This window comes from Oreochromis aureus, linkage group 22 (assembly GCF_013358895.1).
Source record: "Oreochromis aureus strain Israel breed Guangdong linkage group 22, ZZ_aureus, whole genome shotgun sequence".
NCBI lineage: Eukaryota > Metazoa > Chordata > Actinopteri > Cichliformes > Cichlidae > Oreochromis > Oreochromis aureus.
The window spans coordinates 30,083,251-30,101,074 of NC_052962.1; the positions used below are offsets into that span (position 1 = coordinate 30,083,251).

A 17,824-nucleotide genomic window follows, 5' to 3' on the forward strand; every position below is an offset into this window, starting at 1 on the left:
TAGTTGTTGGTTCTGGCTCATTTAAAAATGCAATTTTTTTTCTTTTCTTCAGGATATGTCAAGATTCCCTGAATTATCAATTTTTACTGAATGAATAATCAATAGTATGAATCGGTCAGTGGAGAAAATAATTGTTAGCTGGAGATGTTGAAGTATTGGACATTGCTGGCATCCATGCAGCATGTGCTCCACTGCAGTTGAGGCCTTGTCTAAATTAATAAGCACACCTTTGTTGGTTAAGGAACTTCACTCTCTTATGATTTTAATGAGCTTATATAAATTATAACCTTTGACTTCGTTAGTTGCAACATATAAAGAGAATGTCTTCTAATCTTTAATCCTCAGATGAGTTGTGAAAGTGAAAGCTACGCTGTCTAGAAGGTCGAGAGCTACACAGATCAGTCTGTGGTGCTGAAAACTTTCTTTTCAGAGCCTTAAGCTCAGAAACCTACATCATGGTTTTATTTGTCAATGGTGCAGGAAGTGTTTGTTCATCAGTGTTTAGGTCAACAGCCAAATATTTCCTTCAGTTGGTGTTTGGTAGTGATGAATAATGGTTCCATATTAAAAAACACTTTCTCTCCCCTGCAGGCCCCTCGGCTAGCAGAGAAATATTGCGTTTGCCACCTGGCGACTGGAGACATGCTGAGGGCCATGGTGGCTTCAGGCTCCGAGCTCGGCAAGAGGCTGAAGGAGACGATGGATTCTGGCAAACTGGTAACTGCTCTTCTATTCATGATCTCTCTATAAACTTTTCTTCCTCTCCCTTTGTCTCCTCTGAGGTTTTTATTGACTTTGCAGCTCGTTATCCCGAGTCTTTGATGACATCTCATGTTTTCCTTGTATTACAATTACTTCCTTCCTTACCTTCCTTCATGTTAAATCTCAGCCATATACGGGCAGAAGTGATGAGCTGTGTGAAACTGACTGTTTATTTTTATGTTTTACAGTTCTGTTCTAACTGTTGTGCTGGTCTGTCACATTGTATGCCAACATTTTATCAGTCCTTCATGCACATTCAGAACACACATTTCTGCAGTGATGGTTCCAATAAAGTTTATTACAACCACATGACTGTATCAACAATAATGCTAAAACAAAAGTAAGAGAGGCATGAAAAGAAAGAAAAAACAAAAAAAGTTTGGAGGCCTGTAAGATGTGGATGGGCGGGTGTCTGTTCCAGTTCAGTTTTTTTTTATTCCAGCATGTTCACTATCAAGACTACACACCAATCCATTATCTGTACGTAGCATTCAGATCGAGTCATATCCAATCAAGTTCACTGAACTTTATAGTGACTATTTTGAAATCTGAGACTGGCTCAAATTCAGGTGCAGCCACATGAGGAAAAAGTCTTAATTGATGAGAAATCTCACTGACGTACTTAAATGTCCAAAAGGCAGATGGTTGGTGGTGGTTTAGACATCGAGTCAAGCATCATGACGCCAATAAAACTGCCCAAGTCTGGTAGATCCTGAGCACAATTCAAGGCTAAAATCATGTTATACTTTTAGAGTGGGCATACTCTGCTGACCTGAGTTGTGTGAGGAACTGTTTACATATCAGAGGAACAAATTAAATACTCTGCTGACCCCCAAGATTTTTTTGTTTTGAATGGGAAAATGGTGTTGGGATGAGAATCTTGTTGATTTTTAAAGCCATTTTATTCTGTATCATAATAAATTGGTGTACAAATCTTGAGATTTCTATGCTTGTGATTAGAGGTGGGCGGTATGAAGGGTATACGGTAGAAACGATATAAATTTGGCCAACGGTAGAGATTTTGACTATACCGCTCTACCGCGATAGCGCATGTTGATGGTGTCATCAAGCTGCGCCTGTTTTGGTCGAAAGCATTGCAGCGGCTGCAAACAACATCATCTGCAAATTATGCCGGGCGACAGTAATAGCAAAGAGATGAAGCACTTTTGGAAGATGGTGAAAGCCAAAAACTGCGCTTCCTCCACTTCCCTACCATTGATTCATTAATGCTGAATTCTTTCGCAGCTGCTCTATTCCCATGTTTTTGCAGTATATTAATGACTAACCTCCTATTGTGGATGGATTATCTTAGTTGTTCTCCTGACTGAAGTTTGGTCCGTTTATAGCATCCTGCCATGCAATTGCATTTGTCCCTGACCACCAGAAACTCTCACGTTAACTTTTATTGAGTGGAAAAAGGTTAGCGGCCATCCTTCAGCTTCACTGTGCTAATGTTATGCTAACGTAGCTGTTTTGCTAGCAATCACGTAGCACATCATTATATACCAGCTAGCTCAACTTCAGTAACCCTACAAATGTCACTGCTGTTTAGTTTTCTGTCTTCATTTATGTTGGAAGTGATAGCAGAGCTGTGCTTTTTAATTTTTTCAGAAATCTCTCAGAACATGCTATATCATGTTTAGGTGGAAACTAGCAAGCTAACTTCCTGCTAATTTCTAACTACGTTGAATTTAATAAATTCTGTTTTCATGGATGCCTGGATGTTAAACTTAATTGTTACACCTGGTAAAGCAGCAACGCTGATCATTTTATTAAAGATGAAAGAATTTAGACAGTTTTTAACTCTCAGTGATGTCGCAGTGTTCGTTTGACTTTGGGACCTGAAGCAGACGGAGTTATGGACCCAGATTACCCCACGAGGCTCCTGACTACGACAGCCGTAATGCTCCGACAATCAAGCGGTGTGCCTTCATAGCTTACCAAAATCGTACTAAAACATTTTTGACAGATTTCTGTGCCCGTGTACTACATAAAATTGGTTCGAGGTCAGTAAGCACAACCAGAATTCACACAAGGCGCACTGTCGATTTTTGAGAAAATTAAAGGATTTTAAGTGTGCCTTATAGTGTGTAAAATGCGTTATACAGAAGAAAAGAATATATCGCGATATATATCGTTACCATACATGCTTCAAATTATACCGTGATATGAATTTTAGGCCATATCGCCCAGCCCTACTTGTGATTCTGTGGCCACTTAAGTCTCTTTTATGGCAAAATTCACTTCTGTAACATTTGTAGGCATCTGTGTGTTTTCCTCTATATTTGTGTCCAGTGCTGTATGCATGTTTGTGCAGCTGCTGCAGAGCTCTTTGTCCCCATCCGTTTCATCTCCCAGCATGTAACCGAGGTTCCTGGTGTAATTTGCTCAGAGCCTTTTCCGATTGTGATTTTCTGCCATCTGTGTTTGACTCTCACTGTTTGGTGCTGTTTGCTCTTATTTGTACACTCCAATATACATTTCCTGTTGTTGTATAAAAAGATTTTGTATTGACATGAAATAAATGTATAAAATCAGTATCTTTAGCTGAGGCCAAAATATTGTTGCTTGATAAAAAGGAGTTGTTGTGTCCCTGCAGGTCAGTGATGAGATGGTCGTGGAGCTCATAGAGAAGAACCTTGAGTCGCCGGCCTGCAGGAATGGATTCCTGTTGGATGGATTCCTCCGAACGGTCAAACAAGCAGAGATGGTGAGGACTTAATTTATTAGTGTTTTGGTGCATTTTTAATGTTGATTTAATAATTCATGAACAACGAGTTTGTTTTACTTTAAATACAGATTGGCTAATGAAGAGATTAAACAAACTAGTTTTAATGTTGATTCATGAGAACTGAGCATGCTAGTAGGTTTCTTTTTCAGCTCGAACTTTCCCCAGTTTCACTCTTTTGTTGTTGTTCAGTCTCCTATGCCTCCAGTGTTACCTGTAGTTCAGTCTCCAGCGCCTCCAGTGTCACTTTCAGCTCAGTCTCCAGCGCCCCCAGTGTCACTTTCAGCTCAGTCTCCAGTGCCCCCAGTGTCACTTTCAGCTCAGTCTCCAGTGTCCCCTGTGTCACTTTCAGCTCAGTCTCCAGGGCCACCTTCAGCTCAAGCCCCTTTGTCACCGCTAGCCTCATCACTCATTCGGTCATCAGTTTCACTCATTCACTCCATGCAGGGAGAAAGTCTTGTTTCTACTCTGGGTGTTTCTCAAGGTTTAGCTGCTGTTGGCACAGTTTTCCACTCCAGGGCTTCCCCAGCTGATTCTGGACCCCTGAAGTTTAAGCAGCCCCCTGAGAACTGTACCATGTCAGGGTTGCCTGGGCAGAGCCAGTGCTCAGTGCAGCGCCAATTGCCTTCGTGTCTGCCAGTGGACTCCATGCCTGCTGGCTTTGTGATGGCTTCCGCTGGACGGTCCAAGGGGCCCGTCCAGCCTTCGTTTCCTGTCTCCGCTGGAGGGTCCGAGGGACCGCTCCGGCCTTCGTCTCGTGTCTCCACTGGAGGGTCCGAGGGACCGCTCCGGCCTTCGTCTCATGTCGTCTCTGGAGGGTCCGAGGGACCGCTCCGGCCTTCGTCTCCTGTCGTCGCTGGAGGATCCAAGGGATTCGTCCAGCCTGCAGCGCCACCGTCTCCGGCTTCCACGCCGCCGCCTGCAGCAGCACTGTCTCCGGCTTCCACGCCGCCGCCTGCAGCGCCACCGTCGTCTGGTCCAGCCACCGAGCCTTCAGCCTCCCCTGCAGCCGTCTCCGAGCCTTCAGCCTCGCCTGCAGCCGCCTCCGAGCCTTCAGCCTCGCCTGCAGCAGCGGCTTCAGCTTCGCCGTCGCCTGGCCCAGTCCGTGTCTTCGCCTTCGCCATCGCCTGGCCCAGCCTCCGTGTCTTCGCCTTCACCGTCACCTGGCCCTGCCTCCATGTCTTCGCCTTCCTCGTCGCCTGGCCCTGCCTCCGTGTCTTCGCCTTCAGCGTCACCTGGTCCTGCCTCATCTGGGTCTGCGGTTAATCGGCCACCTTCCAGGCTACTGGTCGGGCGTCATCGCCGCCATTGCCTTCCACACGGCCGGCCCCGGACCCCCTTCGCCTGAGTCGCTGCCGTTCCCTTCAGCATGGCCGGCCCCCGGACCAGTACTGTCGTCGCCGCCGTTGCCTTCCGAATGGCCGGCCCCGGACCAGTGCTGTCGTCGCCGCCGTTGCCTTCCGCACGGCCGGCCCCCGGACCAGTGCTGTCGTCGCCGCCGTTGCCTTCCGCACGGCCGGCCCCCTGAACTGTTTCCACATTGCCGCTGTTGCCGTCCGCACGGTCGGCCCCCTGAAGTGTTCGGGCTCCTGTGTTGTCGGCCCCCGGGCCGGCCCCCTGAAGTGTTCTGTTTTGGACTTTGTTTTCTTGAGCTCCGGGGTGTTTCTTTTTTGTCTTCTTTTGGTTTTGGACTCGTGTTTTGTTTTATGGCCTTCTAGTGCTCCTGTTTTGTTTAGCCCTCCTTCCTGAACCCCCGCCCGCCCTGGTCGGGTTTTTCTGTTTTTGGACGGTTTTGGTTTTCTTGTGTTGGGCTGTCTGGGGCCAGCCCTTGACAGTGTTGGGAAGGTTACTTTTAAAATGTATTCCATTACAGATTACAGAATACATGCCCCAAAATGTATTCTGTTTATTTATTATTCTTGTTTGTATATAATTGTTTGTTGTTCAGCAGAACAGTGTCCATTATGTTGGCTGTTATACTTTGTTGTGTTTGAAAATAAAAGTTGGGCTGATTTTAACATCATTACAAAAAGTGTTGTTAATTATTTTTAGTCATATTCAGGTTACCACAAATTGCTTTTTCATTTAGTTGAACTTGAAATGTTTGTCAGTAGGTAAACAATTAGTAGTGTACAGTCAGAAATATCAAGTTATTCTTAATACTGCAGACTTGCAATGTATAAGGTGTCCTAACAGTCATCTTAAGTAAGCTTTACTTAGTTTTTTTGAGGCAACGAGTTTCCTCAATTTTTTTGAGTTCTGGGAACTAACAAGGCTGTACAGTGTACTCAAAATGAGTAAGTTGCCCTAACTTGGTCATCTTATGTAAACTTGATCCAATTTTTTTGAGTTCTGGGAACAAATGAGCTTGTACAGAGTACTCAAAATAAATAAGTTGTCCTAACTTAGTCATTTATAGCTAAGCTTTACTCAATTTTTTTGAGGCAACGAGTTTCCTCAATTTTTTTGAGTTCTGGGAACTAATTAGATTTTACAGTGTGCTTCCAGCTCCCGTTTTTCCTCGATGACAGCTCGTACTTTTCCACTATCCTTTTTCTCCCTCCTCTTGCTCACAGACACATAACGTGTATGGCAGTCCATTCTCCCTGCAACACGGACTACACTGCCCATGAGGCTACATTCTTTAGAGCTATGCCTGTAGCATTCTGCCTATTAGCTTAGCACAACAACAACAACAAAAAGGTGCTCTCTCACCCAGGAAACACACAGTCGTAGAGAGAGAGAGAGATCGTCGCCCTGTAACCATGGCAACCGTAACGCTGCCGACTGGAACAACAGAACATAGCTGTCAAACAAAATCCAAACAGTCCTGACCCGCCACAATATGAAACAGGAAAGTACCACCGTGTAATCCATTTATTTCAACAAAGTAACTGTATTCTACATACCACCTTTTTAAACGGTAACTGTAACGGAATACATTTACTCATATTTTGTATTTTAAATACGTAACGGCAGTACATGTATTCCGTTACTCCCCAACACTGGCCCTTGACGGGGGGGTACTGTCATGATCCTGGGTCCTTTTGACCCAGCGTTTTGTGTTTTCTCTTATTGTGATTTTGGTTCTGTTCTTCCTCTGTTTAGTGTTTATTCGGTTCTGCCCATGTATTCCTGTGTTAAGTCCGCGTTTCTTAGTCTGTGTCCTTGCATGTGTAAGTTCCTGTTTTATTGTGAAGGTCTGTGTCTTATGTCAGTGTGTTCTGTTTACGTTTCCCCTGCCTCGTCAGCTGTGATGTCTTCCAGGTGTGTTCCCCTCCTGTTTCCCATCCCCTGATTCCTGGCATGTGTATTTATAGTGTGTGTTACCTCGTTCTTATTGCTGGTTCATCTGTGTTGTTCACCTCGGTCTTCCTGCGTCTCTCCGTCCGTCTCTCTGTGTATTTCCCCGTACCTCCCTGCATCTTCGTTCAGGTTTGTTTTGTTAGCTCTGCCCAGTTTAGGTTTTCCAGTTTCATGTTCATCCGCCATTGCGGTTTGTATCCATTCCTGTTAATAAATACTCACCTGCACCAGAGCTGCTGCATTTTGGGTCCTTTCTACAAACTCCACACATCTGCCACACCGGACGTGACAATATAACTTTAATGCACATAAAAAACAGCTGCTTGTTTAAGTGAAAATACATGGATGGGTTTTTTGGGGGGTTTTTTGGAGTTGTTGTTGTAAAGTATTTTGTCTAGCGTCAATTATATCATCAGTTATATCGTTATCGCAAATTTTCAAATGTATATCGTGATAAATATTTTGGGTGATATCGCCCTGCTCTAGTCATCACCATCTCACTATTCAGCTCAAGCAGTTGAACTTGTAGGACTAACAGACACATGTTAAATGACTTAAAATCAACCACTCACCATATAGATATACACTACCAGTCAAAAGTTTGGACACACCTTCTCACTTATTGTTTTTTTGATATTTTTACTACTTTCTACATAGTACATACATACTAAAGATATATGAAGCAAGATGTATGAAATCATCAAATCAAATCAAATCAAAATTTATTTATATAGCACATATTAAAACAACAATGTTGACCATAATGCTTCACAGTCAGTAAAGGCATGAGACAATTAAAACAAAACAATATAAAACAGGACAACAAACAATAGGTAACAACACAACAAGCTAGAACAGCCAACTAGTTAGCAAAGAAAAAATGACAAATAACTCTAAACATATCTTATATTTTAGATTTCTGAATGTAGACACCCTTTACTTTGTTGACAGCGCTGTAAACTCTTGGCCTTCTTTCAGATGGCTTCTTAATGGGTTTGGGACCATCAGTTGTGTTGTGCAGAAGTCAGGCTGGTACACAGCTGACTTTTTATCTTTCTTGCACACATATATATACAAAGTCTTTGATTTGTTTCATTTTCACTTCAGATGTCAAAAGTTGTCAGCACACTAATATTACTATTAGTGCGCTTAATATTTAATATTTAAAACAACTGTGAAGAGTTTGCTTAAAAGAAAACACCGATAACTGTATTATATCATTTGATAAACATTATTGCTTTTTTGAAGTTGCAGTTGTACCTGTGCTGTTGAAACACTCAAATATTTTTTACAACAAAAAGTTTAGTTAAAAATAAACTTAAAGGAACTAGAAAACTTGTTAACCAACAGAAGAGACACTTTAAAAAAATCAATTTAACACAGTGTGTGTGTGTGTGTGTGTGTGTGTGTGTGTGTGTGTGTGTGTGTGTGTGTGTGTGTGTGCGTGTGAGTGAGTGTCTGTGTCGGGGTAGGGTAAGTAAATAAATTAGGAACCGAACCGATCATCAAATAATAAACAAGAATTCAGTCCCCCAAAAGTCTTGGTCAATGACTCAGAATCATGAAATCGTGATTCAATGAAAAGAAATTGTTCAGTGTGTTTGTTTCATGTTGCTGAGATGATGTCAGAAAAGCTGAAAAGTATGAAGGGCCGTACAAGCCAAAATTCATTCTTTCACTCTCACACACATACATTCTTCTGTCAGACACACGTATTGCCACTCTCACATACATATATTCTTCTTTCACATACATATACTTTCACTCTCACATAGTTTTATTTTAATTTTTATATTTAGATATTTTTATTCTCATGTTTACACATATTTAACACACACATTGCAATATTGTGCTCTCTTATACATGTATTTTAATGTACATATTTACAAATTCTCACTCTAACATACATGCATTTTCATTTATGCATTCCTACATTTTGCTCTCATTTACATGCATTCAATATGCATTTAATCTCACAAATAATATATGTATGTAAGAAGAGAATGCATACATGTCTGAAGAAAATATATGTATGCAAGAGAATAATGTATGTGAATGAAAGAGTATAGTGGAAACGGAAGGAGTTTAATGGAAACGGAAGGCTGGGTGTCTGTACCGCTGTGATTGGCTGAGAAGCACGCGCGGGTCACTTTCAAGTGCCTGACAGCATTGAGGGGGGAGAAGAAACTCGAGTTCTTCAGCAAGCTATCGGGGTGTTAAGAAATATTTTATCATCTCCTGAAACGGTCACATCGTTGTCCTCGTCACTTGATCGAGATGGGACGGGCTCAACTGCACCCAGTGTTACCCACAGCACGGTGGAAAGTGAGATGAGGGAACTTTTTAGACCAGCTAACATCCGGGTAGCTTCAACGAGCCAAGTAGCTACACGGAGTTCGACTGGAGTGGGGCAGTCTTTTATGGCGTTATTTTGGATGTATTACTACATGTGAGGTGAAGGTCATGCCGCTGATGGTTTGACAGGATATAAACATTGATGGTGTCCCCCTCAGCTGAGCTGTAATATTAGCCAGCTGCGCACTTTTTTTGAATGATGGTTGACGGTTCTCTAAAGAGCAAATATCTCCTGCTAAACTCCACACAGGTCATGATTTATGACAAGAAATGCTGCTACTAATTTAAGTTTGTCACAGTACTTTTTGTTTGCTTGCTTGTTTGTTCACTTCTTTGAGCAATACAAGGCAAAGTCCATAAACTGTCAATTTAAGTGTTTCACTGTTTATTAGTAATTAACACTTCCACCAAGTGTCAGACTAATCAGTTGTATCCAGATAAAATATCAAACACTGAAATACTCAGTTACTCCTTTTATTCACACTAACATCTATTAATTGCTCAAACATTCCTTCCTTTCGTCCTTTCTCCTGCAAAACTGATAATAATAACTCATAGTTTCTTCTGTAGTTGAGTGAAGTATTCATTCATTCAGAGGAATCTAAAATGTTTTGGGATATTTTTGAATAAGAAAAAAGCATTTGAAAACACTTAAATTAATTTTAGAAATGCTCCCACATTTCATGTTTATATTAATCAGATCAAAAAAGAAAAAAAAATTATCAGATGTAAAATGTTACATTTTTTAATATGTTAATTTTTTTGTTTGTGACGTTACTGCATCACTCCACTCTGGTGTTTAATAGACTGAATTTCAGACACATACTGTTTTAATCTGTCCTTTTACTCCTGCTTTCTCACAAATACTTCTGCAAGGCTTTGAGCAAAATGCATCAAACCAACACTTCAGATCATCAGCTCCACCTTTTTCTCCCATGCTCGCACAGTCCTCTCCCTCAGGATGTGTCAGATTGCTCCCTGTCCAGTTGTCTGGCTCGTAGTTACTCCAAAACTGCAGCCTAAGTAATTAAAAACAAAAAGAAAAAGTTCAATAAAAACCGTAACTTTAATTCTGGAAATGAAAAAAATATTTTCACAACAATCAAACCTTTCATTCAGTGGTGATCCGTCCGCCCACACCCATCTGCCCTCTACTGCTGAGTCTGTCAGTCCGATCCAGAACTTGTCCTCAGCCTCATTCATTACATCTCTCAGTCTTCTCTCCAGGAAAGTCTGATCAAGAAAAGATGAAGAAAATTACTTTGTTAGTCTTTTCTGTGCTGAGAAGGTGAAACAAAGATGTAATAAAACATGTGAGAACATGAACCTGCAGCAGTGTTTCATACCTGCTCCTCTCTGCTGTCTATCTTAACCAGGTCTCCTCCTTTAGCTCCACACTCATATCTGCTATGTTTCCAGAAATATTTCCTGATGGAGAAGTAATAGCACTTTCCTCCATGTAGCTCCCAGCCTTCTTCACATTTATAACAAAGATCATCTTTGAAGAGATTACAGCAATGACTTCAATCAGGTGGAAGAATCACTGTTCATGTTTGTGTGAACTTAGCTTGAAGTTTGTGTCTCAAAGACAAAATCCATTACTTACTTATTACATTAGGTAAGTAAGCCTAACCCACTCCTGCTTTACAGGTGAAAATAGAGCAACAGGACCGCTAGTCTTTGATTTTATTTATTTTCTGCTGTGTTTTACTTGCATCTATTTGAAAGAGTGAGTGTAAACACAAAAAAATATTTTATTTTATATGTTGGAATGTGCAGAAAATAGGTTTAAATGTTAAACAAATTTCTTCCAGTCAGAGAATGTTGCATATAATTAAGTTTTTGTTTGATGCATAAAGTTAAAAGATTTAAAGTTTTAAAAAGAGACGTTTCCATTTGATTACATTTTGTATGATGGATTATGCAGAAAAAGTAGAATTGGGCTGAAAGATCTATCGCTTTATTACCTATTCAGGTTGTAAATCGTGTTTTTAAAAAGTAACTAAGTAACAAAGTAATTAATTACTTTTGAAAATAAGTAATCAGTAAGGTAACGGGATTACCTTTTGTGGGAAGTAATCAGTAATTAGTTACTGATTACTTTTTTCAAGTAACTTGACCAACACTGGTCATGAGTTTGATGTAGACTGAAGGTTAGAAACAATCAGCTGTACATGCTTACCTGTCAGATTACTTTCACACTTCATTTTGTGATGTTTCAGGTTTTCGAGCTCTTTGTTGGTTCTAATTTTGTCAAACGCTGATTAAAAAAGAACAAACAAACCAGTCAGTCAGTGAGGTTTGTTTACACTGAAAGGATTTTTGTAGCTTTGTGTTTTCAGTGTTTCTTTAGTTCTCATGTTTTCAACTGCTGATTTAAAATTGAGAGAAACAAATAGACGGATTTTTCAGAAAAAAAGAAAAACACTGAAAAGTTGGGCGCATCCTTAATTTGTTGCAACACGATTAAAACAGAGCTAATGTGGGCAATCTGCAGTGTTTTACACCTTCACTGTAAATGTTTTGCTTCTCATTTGATTTACAGAAAATCAGATCATTGATTTTTTTTTTTTTTTTTAAGTTAAGAAACAAGAAGAAAACCACACAAACTCACAGAGACGATAAATAACGATGAGAGCAGCTGCCAGGAGGATACAGAGAACCACCAGTGCCACTCTCTCTGTGGTGACCTTTGACCCTCTCTTTGATTTTGCATGCTGAGAGTCAGGAGCTTCACCTGATGAAGATTTAGAGGAGACACAATGTGAGAGTTCAGAAAAATGTGTATTTATCTGTTACATTAAACAGTGTTACAATACTCATGTTACAATACTTTAGTACTATTACAGCACACTGAACTGTAGCTGAGTGTCAATACAAGAACATTAAAGTTGATTAAGATGCTTTGCACAGGAAACAGTTGAGTTAAAACATGTTAACATGTCACACATCCTTTTGGTCAGTTCCTGTTTTGTTTGCTCATCACAGCTTCATTTTGCATAACTTTTAAACACTCTTTCTTCATCAATTACTTTTAAATCTTTACATTTCTGATTTATTAAAAGATTAAAATAATTCATATGATTAAATAATGAATGTGGGCTCAAACTATTTTTAAGTTGTATACATATAATGTTGTTCTGTTCCAGCACAAACATCATAACTTTAATTAAAAGTCTGATGATGATCACTCAGATCTGACTGAAGCTCCGTCACCTTCCTGTTGTTTTACCACCACATTAATGTTCTTACCTTCTATGAAGCTCTGCGGACGACTCATCATGCTGAAACTTCAAGATCCTGACTTCAGACTTAATCCAACAGTCTCTGAATCACAAAACACAACAAAGAGTTGAAATTCTGTTTCCTTTGGTATTTATCATAGATTCAATTCTTTATACATTTAATAGAAAACAGATGTAGCTAAGCATTGATGCTCACTCTAATTGCTTCCTTACTCCTTTTAACTTCTGTTTTACAGCTAAAAAAAATAACAACTTCCTGTTGCCTAAAGAGGAGGGAGGAGGCTTCATCTCCAGTCTGGCTCCTCCTGTCAGAATAACTGCTTTTTTTATAAGTGAAGCAAGGTTTCTTTTTTATTGTTGAAATGTCTGACCCTGTGGTACAATGTGCTGATCTCTTGCATACGAGTTGATGCGAGTTGCATCACATTTGCAGGCAGTTAAAAGGAAGATAAAAACAAAAAAGTTGTAAAGCAGGACAAAATCAGGAACTGCCCATGAGATGAGGTGATATTTTAGGGTGTTGTTAAAATAGTTGTTTCACAAAAGTTTTCTCAACAATCAAGCCTTTTACACAATGGTGAACCATCCACCCACAAATATCTGCCCTCTACTGCTGAGTCTGTCAGTCTGATCCAGAGCTTGTCATCTTTCATTCATGATGTTTCTCAATCTTCGAGGAAGTTGAGGAAATGACCTCAGGAGACATGTCTATGTAGGTTCTCAGTCACACAGGTCATGGTGGAAGTGACTGGAGTTTTTTAAGTTTAGGAAATTTTTAAAACTCTTTCTTCCTGAGCTCCTTGTTGGATTTTTCTGTGCAGAGATCATGAAACATAACGATGTGATTCAATGTATAAGAATACGAACCCTCATATTGGTTCATGTTTAGCTCTACATTTAGCTCTACATTAATTTCTGCTTTATTAGCAGTTAATTAAGATTCTTGTTACAGAAACTTAACAAAAAAATAGCAAACTCTTCCAAATTATGTAAAAGCGCTCTATTTAATTTATTAATGACTTAATGATGACAAAAATGACAAAAACACTAAAGAAATGTGAATACTGTAAAAACAACCATTTAGGGCACAGGTGTCGAACTCCAGGCCTCGAGGGCCGGTGTCCTGCAGGTTTTAGATGTGTCCTTAATCCAACACAGCTGATTTCAATGGCTAAATTACCTCCTCAGCATGTCTCAAAGTTCTCCAGAGGCCTGGTAATGAACTAATCATTTGATTCAGGTCTGTTGACCCAGGGTGAGATCTAAAACCTGTAGGACACTGGCCCTGGAGGCCTGGAGTTCGACATCCCTGATTTAGGGGGTCAGTCATGACAAGTTTACAGATTTTTATTTACAGCTTTATTTTTCAGACCTTTGAGATCGTTTTTTAAATGTTTCTTTGACTCTCATTTGTTCAAATGCTGATTAATAAATTGGATAAACAGAAACGGTATGCTGATCAGCTGGAACTTAAAATAACTAAATAATAAGACTTTTTTTTCTGACACCTCTGCTCTGTGGTCGAGGTCTAGAATTACAGATGTGTTTAGCAGATTAGACTGTGATAATTATAGACTTATTACATTTTAACTTCTCAAAGATGAGTAGCTACAGCTGTAAGTAATACTTTTAATGATATGCAAACATAGTGGGGGGGATTTGCCACCATTTGAATTATCAAATAATGAATTATATTATTAATTTCTAAATAAGTAAAAGAAAATTAAAGTAATTATAAAGTAAATAAGTATAATAAATGTGTAATAAACTAAAAAAGAAAAATATTTGCTGGTATGTGGTGCTTGTGTCCCTCGTTTCCAGGTATGTGTGTATAGGTGTTTGTGTGTGGGTGTGGGTGTGTTCCAGAGGTCCAGTTTACAGGCACCATCAGGCTTGGTGGGTGTGTCCTGTTGGGAGGCTGGCCCCACCTGAGGAGGATGATCACACACCTGCAGCTGATCAGGATTGTGGAGGGAGGTACATATCAGTGTGGCTGAGCTCTCCTCGACGCTGGATTGTTGTGTGACTACCCATCAGTGTTTTCAGCATAATCAGTGAGTGTTAGTCTGTCGCTATTTAGGTGTGCGCTAACGCCTGCAACTGCGGATTTTTCAGCAGGAGTGCGGGAACGAGAAGGCAGTGAGCACTAGTATCAGCGGAGATCCAGAGCACGAGCACTGGGAAGAAGACACGGGAGGGAAATCAGGGCACACTGGGATTCTTTGTTGTGTAATCATTTACTACACTGTGTTAGTAAATAACTTTGTTGGTTTAGGGCACTGTGCATATTTACTTTTAGTTACCTAAATTTAGGAAAAATTAGCCTCAGAGCCTCTTCCTCACTTTGACTCTGCAGTAAAAATGCAAATCTTCTCTTCAGTTTATTTCTCTCAGCAATTAACAAACACAACAACAGTGAGAAACATAATAAGCATTCTCATAATGGATGCTGACTGGACTCATAGTTCATACTCATGTTCATTAATTAATGCTCTTTACCTACCAGGCAGCTCTGCTGTGGGAAATCACGCTTGAGGTTTTTAACTTCAGAGTAACAGCCTCTGCAACAAAAACACAAAACTAGATTACAGACCAGTGTGGTGTGAACACTCATGGCTGCTGGTAAAATGTGAGTTTATAACTTCACTATATTCACATTAAACTAAAATGCAGCAAACAGAATAAAAAGATTTTCAAAGATTTTTCTTACAAAGCTTTTCTCTCATAGATACACAAACAGAAAAGATTACAGTCTCCATTTACCTTTCTGTCTCCTCTTGTAAAGTTCACACCAGAGCAAAGTTCTGCAGACATTCAGACATTTTACAGCTTTGTCAGCATCACTGACAACAGACAACACTGAAAAAATGAGGAGGGCTTATAAAGCGCCACGCTTCCTCAGAATCTGACTTTTTTAAAAAAAAAAAAAAAAACTAGTGGTAATTCACTTCCCTTTCTGCACTGAGAAAAAAACACTAATCTTTCACACCATCACCACATCAATTCCTGATATATGGAATAAAAATAATAAGGAAAAAAAATAAAAATGGAATAAGGAAAAAACAACTATATGTGCTGTTCAAGATTTATCTGGGAACACAATATATGACCCGGAAAAAATAAACAACATTTTCAGGGATTTCTATAAAACTTTATATTCACCACAAATAAACCCATCTAAAAATGAAATTGATCAGTTTCTGGACAACATAACTTGACATAACTGCCAGGTGAACTCCAGGAAGCCCTGATAAGTATGCCCAATAATAAGGCTCCAGGTCCAGACAGCTTTCCTGCAGAGTTCTACAAAGAATTCTGGACGATTCTAGCTCCAATTTTTTACAGAAAGTTGTTGGAAATCAAAGAAAAGGGCAGAGTTCCATCAAATATGAATTCTGCAAACATTAATCTCCTGATAAAACCAGGCAAACACCCTGTATATCCCTCAAGCTATCATCCAATATCCCCTATAAATGTAGACCTTAAAATAATCTGCAAAGCTCTCTCAAAGAGATTAGAGAAAATAACCCCCCTCTTAATTCATCCTGACCAAACTGGTTTCATAAAAGGTAGGCACTCATCAAAAAATACACGTAGATTACTTAATTTGATAGACTACTCATACAGTAAAAATCTTGAAACTACAATATTTTCTTTAGATGCAGAAAAAGCATTTGACAGAGTTAACTGGAAATTTCTATTTGCAACTTTACACAAATTTGGTTTTGGAACCTTTTTCATTAACTGGTTAAAAATATTATACAACATCTCATATCAAAAGAAATGACCAAACATCCTCCAGCTTCTGTCTCCTGAGGGGCACCAGGCAGGGATGCCCACTCTCACCTTCATTGTTTGCAATTTTTATTGAACCACTAGCAGCAGCAATTAGGCAGAATACAGTAATTAAGGGCATAAAATGCAAGAACGTGGAACATAAAGTCAGCCTTTATGTGGATGATGTGTTACTTTTTCTCCAAAACTCACAAACCAACCTCTCTGGGGTGATTGCATTGATAAACTCTTTTGCAAAAATGTCAGATTACTCAATAACTGGTCAAAATCTACAGTCCTTCCAATTAATTGCTCCTTCCTTCTTCTTCTACACCACTGCAATCTGGAAATATAAAATATTTAGGCATTAATGTTTCTCCCAAGCTTGCAAATCTAACTAAATTAAACCATATCCCACTTTTAAAGAAAGTAGAAGGTGATCTGGCTAGGTGGAAATGTCTACCCATATCACTCATGGGAAGGGTTGCCGCTATAAAAATGATGGTCCTACCAAAAATAAATTATTTATTCTCAATGATCCCAACTAAACCGCCACAAGATTGGTTCAGATCTCTAGATTCATATATGTCCAAATTCCTTTGGAAAGATAAACCCCCACGTATAAGCTTAAAAACACTACAAAAGACCAAGGATAAAGGAGGATTAGAGCTACCTAACTTTCAGCACTACTTCTTAGCCAACAGGCTTCAGTTTATCTCAGGATGGCAAAAACATATCCTCTTAGATGAACCTTGGCTAGATGTAGAACAAGCACTTTGCAATAATCTAGAGATTTCAGACCTACCATTTATCAGCTCAAACATCCAACGACATGAATGCTTTAAAAGCGTCAACATCAGCTCTTCTCTGACAGCATGGTGGGAGTTTCTAAAATTGACGGAGTCTTCATTAATCCCATGCATGTTATTTCATTTGACAGACTAGTTACACAATATGGGATCAACAAGAAAAGATTTTTAGAATATCAACAAATTAAATCCATAGTAAAAAAGAAATTTAAACCCAGTCAAGTTGAACTACAAACACCACCAAGTGTGGTTCAATTTCTTACTCTTAAAACCCCAAAATTACTTTTCAAAATATACAGAATGCTTTCTAAAACAGATGAATCAATATCACTTCCTATTGCAAAATGGGAAGCGGATTTATCAGTTAACTTAGACCAAAACTTCTGGTCTCAGATATGCATAAAAACCTTTCATTTAATTAGAAATCCCAGTCTTCAATTAATTCAATACAAAATACTACATAGAGTGCACTATACAGGTCATCGGATGTTCAAGATGGGCTTTACGTCTTCCAACAACTGCTCACACTGCCAAACCAATACACCGGACAATTATATCCATGCTCTTTGGTTCTGTCCACCGGTCCAGAAGTTTTGGCGCGAGATATGTGAAGACTTATCAAAGTGTCTGAAATGTAACATTCCAACTTCCCCTTTAGTATGTTTGTTGGGCAGCTTAGATAATGTCACTACAGAAAAGAATATAGGCCATATGGTTTTCACTGCACTATGCATAGCCAAGAAAACAAAAAAATAAATAACAAAATAATAACAATAAAAATAAAAATAATTTTAATTCTAACCAATATAGAAATTATCTAATAGATTACATTAGTCTTGATACAC

The 17,824-nt window shown here is 39.4% G+C and overlaps 2 protein-coding genes across 2 annotated transcripts; one reads left to right on the forward strand and one right to left on the reverse strand.

The window, feature by feature from the left end:
- Positions 1-455: 455 nt before the first annotated feature.
- LOC116331926 (adenylate kinase-like) lies at positions 456-4,838 on the forward strand. The gene is made up of 5 exons (XM_039605324.1): positions 456-485; positions 592-717; positions 3,362-3,472; positions 3,683-3,787; positions 4,452-4,838. Exons 1-5 carry the CDS (start codon positions 456-458, stop codon positions 4,836-4,838), a joined length of 759 nt encoding a protein of 252 aa, XP_039461258.1.
- A 4,129-nt stretch (positions 4,839-8,967) lies between these two features.
- On the reverse strand, positions 8,968-12,572 carry LOC116331922 (hepatic lectin-like). The gene is made up of 6 exons (XM_039606172.1): positions 12,404-12,572; positions 11,766-11,888; positions 11,334-11,411; positions 10,498-10,649; positions 10,260-10,384; positions 8,968-10,170 (listed from the first exon to the last, which is right to left on the reverse strand). The coding sequence occupies exons 1-6, from the start codon at positions 12,432-12,434 to the stop codon at positions 9,966-9,968; spliced, it is 714 nt and encodes a 237-aa protein (XP_039462106.1). The 5' UTR covers positions 12,435-12,572; the 3' UTR covers positions 8,968-9,965.
- Positions 12,573-17,824: the final 5,252 nt, after the last annotated feature.

Excerpts from the sequence above, each read along its gene's own strand:
- LOC116331926 (XM_039605324.1), top strand. The coding sequence starts at position 456 with ATGGTTTTATTTGTCAATGGTGCAGGAAGT. Across the intron at positions 718-3,361 it reads CGATGGATTCTGGCAAACTG|GTCAGTGATGAGATGGTCGT; the intron begins GTAACTGCTCTT and ends GTGTCCCTGCAG. Across the intron at positions 3,473-3,682 it reads CGGTCAAACAAGCAGAGATG|TCTCCTATGCCTCCAGTGTT; the intron begins GTGAGGACTTAA and ends GTTGTTGTTCAG.
- LOC116331922 (XM_039606172.1), bottom strand. The coding sequence starts at position 12,434 with ATGATGAGTCGTCCGCAGAGCTTCATAGAAG. Across the intron at positions 11,889-12,403 it reads TCCGCAGAGCTTCATAGAAG|GTGAAGCTCCTGACTCTCAG; the intron begins GTAAGAACATTA and ends AATCTTCATCAG. Across the intron at positions 10,650-11,333 it reads GTGTGAAAGTAATCTGACAG|ATGATCTTTGTTATAAATGT; the intron begins GTAAGCATGTAC and ends ATCTCTTCAAAG.